The sequence below is a fragment of the Chionomys nivalis genome, chromosome 5 (assembly GCF_950005125.1).
Source record: "Chionomys nivalis chromosome 5, mChiNiv1.1, whole genome shotgun sequence".
NCBI lineage: Eukaryota > Metazoa > Chordata > Mammalia > Rodentia > Cricetidae > Chionomys > Chionomys nivalis.
Window position 1 is genome coordinate 23,976,219 of NC_080090.1, and position 14,273 is coordinate 23,990,491.

At 42.5% G+C, this 14,273-nt stretch overlaps 1 protein-coding gene across 3 annotated transcripts in view; it reads left to right on the plus strand.

Annotated features, from left to right (window-relative positions):
* Nucleotides 1–205: 205 nt before the first annotated feature.
* Nucleotides 206–14,273, plus strand: part of Uap1 (UDP-N-acetylglucosamine pyrophosphorylase 1) — a 45,536-nt gene continuing 31,468 nt past the window's right edge. For all 3 annotated transcript variants that reach the window (XM_057770448.1, XM_057770449.1, XM_057770450.1), the window contains exons 1-2: nucleotides 206–438; nucleotides 6,043–6,365. In XM_057770448.1, coding sequence (XP_057626431.1) covers nucleotides 6,086–6,365 — 280 coding nt within the window. In that variant the 5' untranslated portion in view covers nucleotides 206–438; nucleotides 6,043–6,085. The remainder of the gene's footprint in view (nucleotides 439–6,042; nucleotides 6,366–14,273) is intronic.

Genomic DNA, 14,273 nt, shown 5'->3' on the forward strand with positions numbered 1-14,273 from the left:
GTCCTCAAGGTGGCGCCTCCCTCCGGTCTTATCCTCCCCAGGGCCGCGCGCGCAAAGGGCCCCGCCCCCGCCAGTGCGTGAGGGGGCGGTGCCGCAGACTGCCAGGACCGCGAGCCATCCCATTGGACAGAAATCTGAGTGACGCGAGCGACCGCGCCTTCCCCTCGCAGGCGCCCGCCCCTTTGGCCGCTCCGGGAGGTTGACGTGTCGGACCGGCAGCCTTCCGCTCCGCCCCGCGGCCGCAGGCGCTCACCACGGCGAGAGGGGCGGGGTGGCCGGGGCCCACGCTCCTCTCGGCTGCTGCTCGCGGCCCGCCCCGCCGCCCCGGCACCCCCCCTCCCCGGATGACGGTATATATTCCAGGAGGGCGCGGGACGCCGGCGAGTAGTCAAGCCGCAGGAGCCGGAGCCAGGCGGAGCCGCGGGAACGCCGAGGGAGGTAGGGGCCCCCTCCACCGCGCGCTTGCCGTGCCAAGCGCGCGGACCGGGCCACGCGTAGCCGCACCGACCACCGCGCCGGCTGCCCGGAGCTCCCGAGGGGCGTGGGCTTAGTCCCGGCAGGGCTGGGACGCGCGGAGGGACTTGGGGGACCCGGGTGAGGAGGCTGGGGCGGTGATGGAGTCCCTGACTTGAGTCAGCGCTGTTGCGAGTGGGCTCTCACCTGGATGGGGAAGAGGAACCATGAGGGTCTCAAGTCAGGGCTCGGAAATAGTTGTACCATATCTGGGGGTCCCCGGTGGGAATAAGCGGTCGCTGGAGTTGTCAAGGCAAAGAGTTGGGGACGGTTTGGAAGCAGGAGAGTAAAAATTGAGAGCTCAGAGGACAGGGGATCCCGATGGGGGATGTGGCTGGCTCCCAGCCGGCTTGCCACTTCCCTGCCTCACTTGCTACTGATAGAGGGAGAGCGTTCAAATTTCAGGGTTTGCCCCTCTATTGGCCTGGTAGAAGGATAGGCCTGGAGGGCTGAGAGCGTACATATGCTCTTGAAGATTTTTTAAAGTTTGGCCTGATGAAATCTGAAATCGGGTGGTAGTGATTATGCTAATATGTATTTATGTGAGGCAAAAGTAGTTTAGGGACTTGGAGGTGAAGTTCACTGGGCATGGACCCAAGGTTTTTCAGGGAACTGAAGACATTTGTCTATTTCACTATTCGTTGACTCACTTGGCTTGGGGGAAAAGACTTCCTAGTCTAGTCTGTGCTGTCAGTTAGTGGTTAGGTTCAGTCTCTGTACCGGTTTTTCTTTTACCCCCCCCCCCCCCCCCCCCGCGACAGGGTTTCCCTGTGTAACACTGGCTGTCCTGGAACTCACTCTGTAGATCAGTCTGGCTTCGAATTTTACAGAGATCTACCTGCCTCTGCCTCCCAAAAGCTGGGATTAAAGGCATGTGTCACTACCGTTGACTTGGTACCCTTTTTCAAAAGGAGTTTACTAACCCCTATTTTTTTTTTTTGAGGACATATAACAGCAGAGGTGGGGGAGGAGGAAATGGGAAATATTGAACATCTTTAATATGGCATTTAAATTCTAATAAAGGCATCCGGGCACACACCTTTAATCCCAGCACTGGGGAGGCAGAGGCAGGCAGATTTCTGTGAGTTCAAGGTCAGCCTGGTCTTCAAGAGTTAATTCCAGGACAGACACCAAAGCTACAGAGAAATGTTGTCTCGAAAAAACCAAAAAAAAAAAAAAAAAAAAAAAAAAAATTCTAATAAAGGCATGTTTGGTAATGGTTTGTCATTTGTATTGATTCTGATGTGTTAGGTTATACCAAATTTAGTCATAATTTCTAGTGCAGATTTTTAGCTCTTAGATTTTTTTATTGTCAGTATAAAAATTCATGTCTTTAATTCTTTTCTCTGTTGCTATATACCATTTACTTACATACAACTTCCTTGCCAGTATTAGTAGGAAATATGGTACTATACTGATGGCTGTAGCTGTGTCAGGTAAATACAAATCATGATTATTATGAGTGTTACATAACATGTGAATGAGCTGATAGGATTTTGGTAACCTTTTGTAGACTGTTGGTTTTCCGGGCCCAGATATCAAAGTTTACCATGAATTGTTTTATTTGCAGAAATGACGTTTTCTCAAGTGCCTAAAGGGGAAGCGTATTGAATGACTCTGTTGTTATCAAGACTATCAAGACAGTGTTTCTGTGTAGCCTTGGCTGTCCTGGGAACTTGCCCCTCGGAGCTAGCCTCAGCCTCCCAGAGATCGGCCTGCCTCTGCCTCCCTATTGCTGGGATTAAAGGCTGGCCCAGCTCTAAATGGCTGTTTAAGGAAGAGTTCTACTGCCCAGGTGGTGGTGGCGCATGCCTTGAATCCCAGCACTCGGGAGGCAGGGGCAGGCGGCCAGCCTGGTCTACAGATTGAGTGCCAGGACAGGCTCCAAAAGCTACAGAGAAATTCTGTCTGGAAAAACAAAAACAACCCCCCCCATCCCCCCACCCCCATCCCCCCACCCCCCCCAAAAAAAAAACAAAAACAAAAAAGAAAAGAAAAACAATTAGGGCATTGGAGAGTTAAATAACTAGGTCAAAATCATAAACTTGTATCGGAGTAGAGTTGAGGTAGGAACCTGCCAGTCTGATTCTAAAGTTGAGTGAAGGTTGCCATCTAATTATCCTGCCTATATTTATGTGAGACCTCTCCTCGGATTCTTTATATTTCTCCTGCATTTGTGAGGACAGGGAAAGAGGGTAGACTTGGAGTCAGGTACACCTCAGCTACTGGGTGTGGTGGTCCACCCATTTAATCCTTGCCTACCTTGCCAGCCTAGTCTATAAAGCGAGTTCCAGGGCAACCAGAGCTGCTACACAGAGAAACCCTTTCTCAAAAACAAAACAAAAGAAAAATTCCCATCCTTCTAGGTGCTAGTATTGTAGCCCGAGGCAAGTTGCGAATGGTCTTTGAGCCTCATTTTCTCATTGGTTGTGAAGATTATTTAAGTTAGACCTCAGCATTGAATGAAAATTTTATTCCCATTTATAGACTCGCGTATTGGAAGTATTTATGACTTGGTATAGACAATGAAATTAGGAGAATTTTGTTCCCAAGCCTGACAGCTTCTGGAGCCCTACATATGTCTAGGAAGAGGTGGCTCAGGTGCTGCAGCACAGTCCGTTCTCTGTGCAAGACTTCTTATGGGTGCAGGAGGTGCAGGTGCAGGTGACCTGGCTCCCAGGTGGCTGCCACCTTTTTCCTGTGGGGTAGACCCTTTGACTTTCAGTGTCTGGTAAGGTAGTGGATGAGCCTGCACCTGCTGCCTTTTGTTGCAAAAGCCATAGTGCCTTGGTGGACACCAAGTATAGGCTCTCATCATCGTAAACTGTTGGGTGCTGAATGGTTGTGATGAGGTAGGAACTGTTGGGCGTCTCATTTCATAGGAAATGGACCTGAGGCCTGGGGAACTGCAGGAATGCAGATGGAGTGTTGATACCCTGTACCACTTTGTACCATTCTGTATAAGGAGAAGAATAGGTTGCTTGTTTAGTATCTTCTCCTTAGCTCCTGTTCTAAGCAGTTGGAATGCAATGATGTTTCTTTAGTGAGCCTCAAATGAGCCCCTCACCCCAACCAGTCTGGCTCATGCCCTTGTTTTTTTTCTCTATTTTTTTTCTTTTTTAGTTAGCGTGCAAAATAATGGTTCATATTTGTTTTTTTCTGCCTTCTTAGTCCCCTTTCCCAAGTAGTCTTCCTTCTGTATTCATGTCATACATACGTATAAAGGGTATCTGTAGTTAAGTCTAGATTGCATATAAGAGACATACGTTTGGTCTGTTCATTCCTCATTCTACTCACTTTAGACCTGTATGTATGTGTTTTTTAAGTGTAGATTCTGCATATGAAAGAAAAAATGAAATATTTGTCTGAATTTGGCTTTCTTCACTGATGGTTACTAGTTCTACCCATTTTCTGGAAAATGACATTGCAGTCTTTATGACTGAATAAAATCCCATTGGTCTAGATAGCATATTTTCTTCCTCTGTTTATATGCTGATAGGTGTCTAAGATGGTTCTGTGTACTGGCTATTCTGACTGCGCTCAAGAACTGTGGATGTCCAGGTAGAGCTATCCCTGGATGCTGACTTAGATATCCAGAGGTGGTGATAGCTAGATCTATGGTAGTTCTACTTTTAGTTTTTGAGAAACCTCCATCCTGAGTTCTATAGCATCATGTCATGCAAGGGTTCCTTTCCCTTTGCGTCTTTACCAGCATTTTTTGTCATTTTTTAAAAAAGTTTTACTTTTTACAGTTTCAGTGTGTGTGTACACATGCCACAGTGAAAGTCAGCTCTCTTTTCTCACTATGTGAGTTCTGGGGATAGACCTCAGATCCTCAGACTTGGAGGCAAGTGCCTTTACCTGCTGAGCTGTCTTACAAGTGTTTGCTTTTTTGATGATAGCCATTCTAGTTGGGTCCCCTTGGTTTTTCATACCCACATTTGTGTTTTAGCTTGCTTTCCTTCTTCTAGCTATCTTTACCATGTATTCTGTATCATTGCTTCCTCTCTCTTTCTCTCTCTTTTGTTTGTTTGTTTGTCAGGATAGAGTTTCTGTGCAACAGTCCTGGCTGTCCTGGAACTCACTTTTTAGATTTTGTAGACCAGGCTGGCCTCAAACTCACAGAGCTCCATCTGCCTCTGCCGCCTGAATGCTGGGATTTAAAGCGTGTACCACCACTGCTGGGTTCTTTCTCTCGTCTTTTACATGGTGACAGTGCCCTGTGTAGCATTCCACTGTTGGCTTCCTATTGCTTATTCTTTGATCTCTAACCCATTACCTGGTTTTCAAGGGATAGCCCTGCCCTACACTGTATCTAGTCCCTGTGCTTAAGCGTTCACTTTCTGACTGCTACTTCTCTTCCTCACGCTCTTACCCCAGGGCCATCAAGATCTCCTTGTTTCCTGCTCTCGTCTGTGTAGTCTGCTTGACCCTGCAGATAGAGCTAGATTGTGAACTTTTTCCGGCCAGTGCCTATCTCAGATCTTGCATTTATCAATACTAGATGTGCGGTAAACTAAATATTTCTTCATTCTCTGACCTACCGCACTGTGCGGTTTAAGATTTTGATTTGTGATCATAGAATACTCATGTTTGTGACTAACAGGTCTTCATCTCTGACTGTTATGTGTGCTTACTTTTCTTTCCAGTTAGTGTCTGTGGGCTTTTTGTTTGTTTTTGTTTTTCGAGACAGGGTTTCTGTTTGTAAAGGAACTACCTTGGAACTTGGTTTGTGGACCAGGCTGACCTTGAACTCACAGAGATCTGCCTGCCTCTGCTTCCCCAGAGCTAGGATTAAAGGTGTACACCACCACCACCTGACTAGGGTCTGTGTTTTTAGTGAGTAGAGATAATCATGTGATCTCACTTGTTTTCCTGTTTAAGTTGCTATTGAAATACAGTTTTCATGGTTATAGGTGGTCTTATCCTACTGAAGATTGTTGTGCTCTGAATACAGCAGTGGTTAAAAATGGCAAAAGGAGAACAGTTGAAATATGAAGTGGCAGCTTAGCGTTCAGAGGAGTAGTGCAGCCTGCACCACTCCGCTGGCCACACTGCTGAGTCTGTGCTAGAGTCTCCGTGATATGAATAGTGATGACAATTACAGGGGATGGAAGGGCTAGAAAGTTCGACAAGACCTGTGAGTAAAATGCTTCATGTGGTGCTGGCTCACAGTGCTAATTATTGTCTTCTGAGTATGCGCTTTCACAAACAGTGAGTGTCAGAAAGGCAGAAGCTCATTTCTAAATATTGAGTTTTTAAAACTATTGTCATACATAGCTTAATGATGAGGTTATGTTGTGAGAGAAGTGTGTCCAGGCTATTTCATTACTGTGCAGGCGTCACAGCATACATAACCTAAGGTAGCTAGGATGGGGTGATACAGTCTCATGGGACCACTGTCAAATAAATAGTCTTGTTGACCAAAATGTCATTGTGCTGTGCATGATTTTTTAGTAAGGAAAATTCCCTCCGGTTGGAGCTAGACTTCTGCGTGTTCTTAGTTCCTTTTCTCTTTTTGGTTCACAGCTCTCACAACTCTGCTTCTATAAAGTCTCGCTACCAGCGCACTATGAATGTTAATGACCTCAAACTCAGGTTGTCCAAAGCTGGACAAGAGCACCTGCTGCAGTTTTGGAATGAGCTGGAGGAAGCCCAACAGGTAGACCTTTATACGGAGCTCCAGGCCATGAACTTTGAAGAGCTGAACTTATTTTTCCGGAAGGCCATTGGAGGATTTGATCATTCCTCTCATCAAGAAAAGGTGGATGCACGAATGGAGCCTGTGCCCCGAGAGGTGCTAGGCAGTGCCACCAGAGATCAAGACCAGCTGCAGGCCTGGGAGAATGAAGGTACTGAGCATGGGCTTATGTCTTACACAGCATATTGTGAGTTATGCTGAAATCATTCAAGTTGCTGGATCATATAGCTAACACTGTGCCTTTCATACTAGAAACCAAGTGACCCACTAGAAATGACAAACAGCCTTGCCAAGGTAGCTGTAGTGTCTGCCATTGCTGATCTGTGCTTTGCTTGAATTATTGATGCCTGGCTTCAAAGCTCCTCTCATGCTGGTCTTTATTTGGCCTCAGTCTCTTTTTGTCTTTTAAGTCCATACCTTTGCTAGGTTACTTTCCCTGAAATTTTGTGGCACAAAGTAAATGTTCCAGTTTCAGCTGCTTTCATCTGCACTGCCTTAAACTGGCCCGTGCCTGTGTTTCCAGTTTCGTTTTCTTCTGCATTACTACCCTCCTTTCCTATTGCTGCACATATTTTAGCTGAGGTGTTCTGTTATGCATTTTTCTCCTGTGTTTATGTTTGCCTTTAGCTTAGTCTGGCCTGTGCCTTTGCTTAGTGGGTCACCTTGAAGGTCGTGGAGTTGTGCAGGCAATGGTTCTGTTGCTGTGGACTGGCATTCTTTGTTTTGTGAGGTACTAGAGCTTGAACCCAGGGCTTTCTGCTTGCAGGAAAGTACTCTGCGCTGAGCTATAGATCTAGACAGGGTCTTGGTAGTTGCCTGCTGGTTTTGTGCTCACTCTGAAGGCCAGGAAGACTTTGAATTTGCAGCCCTTCTGCCTCAGCCTCCTGAGTAGTTGGAGTTACACACCCAACTCTTACATTCATTCTTCTTTAATTTTTTTCCTTTATTTTTGTTTTATATATATGAATGTCTTGTCTTCATGTATGCCTGCACACCACTGTGTGCAGTGCCTTCAGAGGCCAGAGGAGGGTGTCAGATCCCCAGAGACTGAAGTTACAGATGGCAGTGAGTTACTGTGTAGGTGTTGGGAATTGAACTCAGGACCTCTCTAAGAGCAGTCAGTGCTCTAAATCACTGAGCCTTCACTCTGGCTTCCTTCTATTCATTCTTTAAGATTTGCCATATTTGCTATTTTTAGTGCTTTCTTAAGTGTCCCAAGTTGGATTTAGTTGTTTATACTTGCATTTGATTCCACCTTTAGTAAGAGCTGTTCGCTTTTGTTTTTCTCAATATGTCATAAACTTTTGAAAATCAGTCTATGTTCTGATTGTCTATGTATGTCAGACATCAGTTAGAAGGAAAATTTGCACTTATACATTGATCAATATTGTGTGTTTTTTCCAAAGATTTATTGTTTACAACATGCAATAATTTAGTCTTATGTCTAGGACTAATTTGTGTTTTTGAGAATGGCAGAATAGCTCAACTGTAGTTTTTGGTAGAGTTGAAAATTTTGTTTTATAATTTAGTAAAGTACTCTTCTGTAATAAGAAGTTTGCTAAATTATACCCTAGATCCATGCATAGCTCTGACGAATTACCAGACAAATCAGTTTAAAGGAAGAAACATGTATTTTGGGTCACAGTTTCAGAGAGTTCCCTCCATCCTGATTAGAAGGTTTGTTGGAGCAGAGCAGTTCACGTATGGCTGACCTGGAAGGAAAGAATGCCGCTGTCTCACTGGCTCCTTCTTTCCCCTTTGATTCTGTGGTGGCGCAAATGAATGTAGACAGATTATATAGATATATACAGCTTTAATAAGGAAATAAACTTACAGGACCACAGGTTCCCGCGGTGTACCGGAAAAGCGGAGCAAAAGAAAAAGCGCTGCTGGGCTCACGCCCGGCAGATTTATCCGTAAACATTAGCCCGAGGCGAACACGCCCCCAATGGGTGGGGCTATGTCCCTACATCTCCCCCTTTTGTCTAAATAAGATAGAACCAAACCAAATACAACTATATACAATAATAACAAATAATAAATATAACAAACAATATTGAGAACAAAACTTTTGCTAAACATTCTATCTCAAGGAGTCTAAATAACATAGAGAGTAACTACAATTATATAATCTTCAACTCCGTCAAAGATCTGAGAAGGGAATAAATATCACTTAACAATCGAGAGATATCCAAAATGTGCAACAATTGACAGAGACAACTGACTACCTGGGCAATCACCCAAAGTCTCGTTTGCAATGTTGAGTCAACCAACTTTGGCTAAGGCCTAACATAACTGGCATACCATTATTAAAGGCAAGGAACTTTCTTAGGACTATCCTACCCTGTCTTGGCAAGATAAGACAATCCTGTTTCATCCACTTAGGGATATTCTGTATCTTTGTCAGAAGTTGAGGTATGGGCTTTTCTTAACCCAAAGGCCAGTTCTGCCAAGAAGACAAGCTCCCAGTGGAGTGTCTTTGGTGCTCAACGTTCTCTCGGGAGTAGAGTGGTGTTGCCAGGAGTAATTGTGTCTCTTTGGCATAGAAATTTTAGGTTAGATTAAAGGCCATTTTCTACAGCTCTTCGAAGAGGCTGAAGATCATACTATCTATACTAAATATAATCTCTATGTAACTAAAAGACCTGATAAACTTAAAAATAAATATGACAAACATATAATTCTCAATACCTATCTAACTTTGAAGACTAAAAGAATAAACAACTGTGCAATATATGAAGACAATGATCTTCAACTGTAAACAATGTCATAGTATCAGAGGTAGAAATGTACAATGTAATATGGTAGATGTATCAATACAATATGGACAAAGTTATAAGCATACTCATACAAAAATAGAGGTAGGAACACTCATATTCAATATTTAACATATCAATATACGAGAAACAGTACCAGTACAATTTTCTATAGACAGTAATTCACAAATACCAATCATCCCAAAAAACCAGTTACCCCCTTCTTCTTCCTCTTCTTCTTCTTCTTCTTTTTTTTTTTTTTTTCCAAAAAAAAAAATATCACCCCATCCCCTCAACCCTAAACCAACCATTAAAAGATGTCCCCAACCCTGAGGGCAAACTCTGTTGGGAGAGGGGATGCCGTCCTCTAAGATTGCTTCTAGCTGACATGGGGGCGACGTTCTTCTTAGGGGGTCCTGTGAAAGCAAATGATGGTAAAATTTCCAAATTAACCTTTGACCTAAGAAAATTGTAACTAGTCTCAGAGCGTTTTGAGAAGGTCCGACCAGAGTGTTGTCAAAAATGTGCACCATTCGAAATTGTCTCTTGTAGTTGGTACCAAAAAACAGGTCTAATATTAGCGCTTTAAAAAAAAAAATCATGACGTCATAAAAACCAGATGGAGTTGATGTTGTGGGGCCCCATCTTCATCCTGGAAACTTCAAAGATTACTGTAGGAAAATTTGTTGCTTGTTATGGGAAATTTAAACATTAACAACAAGGACATATACTGACATATAAAGAAAGACACAGATATGAGGAAAAGCAAAGAAAGTTTAAGACATATATATATATATATATATATATATATAAATTAATACTTACAGAACAAGTCCCTCCATCAGTAATTAAATATTAGGGGTACCTTAAATTCTTTGAAGATGGGTATTTTCCTGTGGAGATAAGAAGAGAACCCTGCCCCCAACCTATTTGTATTACTTACCATCAGTATGATTGCCATCCATGTGATTGAATTGTTATTTATCTTTCCCAACTGGCTTCTCTTCATCAAAACGAACCTTTATCAATTTTGATGGAATCCACAATTTTTCCTCACCTGTGGAGACAAGAGCAAATCCCCTTCCCCAACGCAGCACATCTCCTGGCTTCCATTGTGAGGTCAGCACATCCTTGAAATAAACTGGTTGATTTAGTTCAGTAGACTTTTCCATTATCCAATGTCTTTCTGCAGCCGATGTTCCCTTCTCATTAGCGTTGAGGAAATTCAAGGTTAACAAAGCATTATGTAACCTATTTCTGGGGGTGTTTTCCACCCCTTTCTGTTTGTTCAACATATCCTTTATAGTTCGATTTGATCTTTCTATGACTGCTTGACCTGTAGGATTGTATGGTATACCTGTAACATGCTTGATATTGTAATAATCAAAAAACCGTTTCATTTTCCTAGAGACATAAGCAGGACCATTATCTGTCTTTATTTGTGTAGGTATACCCATGATAGCCATGACTTCTAATAAATGAGTGATAACTGAATCAGCTTTTTCTGAACTTAAAGCTGTTGCCCACTGAAAGCCTGAATACGTGTCAATGGTGTGATGAACATATTTTAATTTGCCAAATTCTGCAAAGTGGAACACATCCATCTGCCAGATTTCATTCCTTTGGGTGCCCTTTGGATTAGCCCCTGCAGGCAGTGGCGTTTGGTTATAGAAAGAGCAAGTAGGGCATTTCTTTACAATCTCCCTAGCTTGTTGCCATGTAATAGAAAACTCTTTCTTCAAACCTTTGCTATTAACATGATGTTTTTTATGAAATTCAGAGGCTTGTAGCACACTACCAATCAATAATTGATCAATTTCTGCATTACCTTGTGCTAGAGGACCTGGCAGACCCGTATGAGATCGGATGTGTGTTATGTACATAGGGCAAAGCCTGTTCCTAATCAAATCTTGCACCTGGATAAACAAAGAGGTTAGTTCTGTATCATCAGGTATAAATTCAGCAGTTTCAATATGTAAAATAACTCTTTCTGCATATTGTGAATCAGTAACTATATTAATAGGTTCTTTAAAATCCCTTAGCACCATAAGAATGGCATATAATTCTGCCTTCTGGACAGAATCATAAGGACTTTGTTCCACCTTACCCAAGTCTTCTGATTTGTAACCTGCCTTCCCTGATTTATTGGCATCAGTATAGAACGTACGGGCTCCAGTTATTGGAGTATCACGGACGATTCGAGGAAGGATCCAAGAAGTTCTCTTTATGAAGTTAAGCCTCTTGCTTTTTGGATAGTTGTTATTAATGTCTCCCAAGAAATTAGCACAAGCTCTTTGCCATGGTTCATTATCTTCCCATAATTTCTTTAGTTCATCAGCAGTGAAAGGCACTATAATTTCTGCTGGGTCTATGCCTGCTAGTTGACGAAGTCTCAACTTGCCTTTTATAATTAACTCAGAGACTTTTTCTACATAAGTTTTCAGTTTCTTACTTGGTTTATGTGGTAAAAAGATCCATTCCAAGATAATATCATCTCTCTGCATTAAAATTCCTGTAGGGGAAATTTTTGACGGTAGTATGACGAGAATACAGTCGAGCTCTGGATTTACCCTATCCACATGTGCCTGTTGTAATTTTTCCTCAATCATCGTCAGTTCCTTTTCTGCTTCAGCTGTTAATTCTCTGGGACTGTTTAAATCTTTGTCACCATCCAAGGTTTTGTTCAAATGAATTATTAGATCAGGTGTTATCCCAATAGCTGGCCGTAGACTGGAAATGTCCCCAATAGTCTTTGAAAGTCATTAAGAGTCCGTAGGCGATCTCTCCGAATTTGTGCCTTTTGTGTCTTAATTTTTTGTAAACCTATTTTATAACCTAAATAATTAACAGAATCTCCCTTCTGAATCTTTTCAGGAGCAATTTGCAATCCCCATTTTGGTAAAAGTATTTTTATTTCTTCAAACAGTCTGTTCAAGGTATCCATGTTTGAATCGGATAACAAAATGTCGTCCATGTAATGATATACTATCGATTTGGGAAATTTCTTGCGTATTATTTGCAATGGTTGATTCACAAAATATTGGCACAGGGAGGGGCTATTTAACATACCCTGGGGGAGGACGGCCCAGTGGTACCTCCTCGAAGGTTGAGAATTATTATAAGTAGGCACTGTGAAGGCAAATTTTTCTCTATCTTCTTTTTGTAAAGGTATAGTGAAAAAACAATCCTTTAAATCAATAACTATGAGAGGCCATCCTTTTGGCAATAAAGAGGGCAAAGGAATTCCAGATTGCAGAGGGCCCATAGGTTGAATAACCTTGTTGATAGCCCTGAGATCTGTCACCATTCTCCATTTACCTGATTTTTTCTTAACCACAAATACAGGAGAATTCCAAGGGCTGGTAGATTCTTCTATATGTCCAGCATCTAATTGCTCTTGTACCAACCGTTCTAAAGCCTGTAACTTTTCCTCAGCTAAAGGCCATTGCTTTGTCCATATTGGTTTCTCAGTCAACCATTTTAAAGGCAAGGCTGTTGGTATCTCTGAAGGGACATCAATTGCTTGTTCTTGTACAGCCCGAATGGCCGGTTTTCTCCGTTTGTAATATCTTTTAATATTATCCCCAGAAATATAGGCTCTAGAAGTAGCAGGAATGTTAATTTGGGTATTCCATTGTTGTAATAGGTCACGACCCCATAAATTCATTGCAATATTGGCTACATATGTCCTTAATTTTTCTATTTGTCCCTCTGGTCCTATACATTCAACCCATCTCGTGCTCTGCCTTACTCGAGATAGGGTTCCAATTCCCAGGAGCTGAACATTTACATTCTGAAGAGGCCAATATGGATGCCAAGATTCTGGGGTAATGATACTTACATCCGCACCTGTGTCCAGCAGGCCAGTAATAAAAATGCCATTTACACACTCAGCTTTGGTCTTTGGTCATTTATAGAAGTTTGCCAAAACACACGGAACTCATCTTTCTGATCATTATTGCTTGTAACAGTAGGCATGGGGCTTTCTAATTGTCCTGACGAGTCACGTTCTCTGTAGTAACTGGAAATGACTGAACCATGTTTGCCATGGGGGCCTGTGAGGCCCCCCTCTCATGTTTCCCGTCTGTATCAGGTTGCCTTGTCTATCTCTTGTAGACCTGCACTCATTCGTCCAGTGTCTGCCCTTTCCACATCTTCTACATAAACCTGAAGGCTGAGTCCTCCTATTTCTGTTATTTCTAGAAGATGCATTATTATTATTTCTGAAAATCCGTTGTCTACAATTCCTTTTCATATGACCCATTTTGCCACAATTAAAACATTTGGTATTCTGATGTCTCCTTTTACCATTGGAAATTGCTTCTTCTACCCATGCTTCAGTGCCATAGTCAAATGTATCAACATCTAGTGTATGCAAGACCCATTCTTCTAATGGCGCTGATCTGAGCTTTAAAGGTCCCAAAATCCTTTTGCATTCCACATTTGCATTTTCATAAGCCAAAGTCTCGATCATTATACGTCTTGCTTCTGGGTCAGATATCCCTATTTGTACAGCTTTAGTTATTCTTTGTAAAAAGTCACTAAAGGGTTCTCTTTGACCCTGTTTAACTCTGACAAATGATTCCATCCTCTGTCCTGGGTCTTGCACCCTGTCCCAAGCCCTTAAGGCTGCTGTAGTACACACAGAGAGTATGTTTTCATCCAAATTAGCTTGTTCCTGAGGCTCAGAAAATAGCCCCTCTCCCAAAATTTGATCTATGGAAATCTCAATTCCCTTTGCTCTTTCTTGCTGTTCTAAAAGTCTAGCCTCTTGCCTGAATAAGCATTTCCATTTCAATTGCGTTCCACTCTCAAGGACAGCAGAGCTCAGTTGAAACCAGTCATTGGGCGTGACCTTATTCGTGGTAGCCCAAGATCTTAGCATCTCTTTAACAAAAGAGGCATTCATTCCAAAAGTCATTACAGCCTGTTTAATTTCTTTGAGATCATTCATACGGACAGGTTCCCATGTATCTTCCTTGATGACCCTAGGGTTTCTGGAACCAACTACTTTCTCAGTTGTTACAACTGGAAAGGCAGGTAGAACTGTAGGTAGAGCTTTGTGGGAATTGTCCCGGAGGGATTTACCCACAGATTTAGTTAAAATATGCCTTTCTACCTCCTGCTCTTCTTCCTCAGAATTTAGAAATTCCTCAATCTTTTCAATTCTATTCACCATTGCCTTCTTTAATGTCTGAATCTCCTGTCCAGAATTATGTTCTAAAGCCTTCATTGAGGATTCTAAAGTATGAAGTTTGTCCATTAGAGATAACGTCTCATCTTTGGACATAAGTTTTATAGCG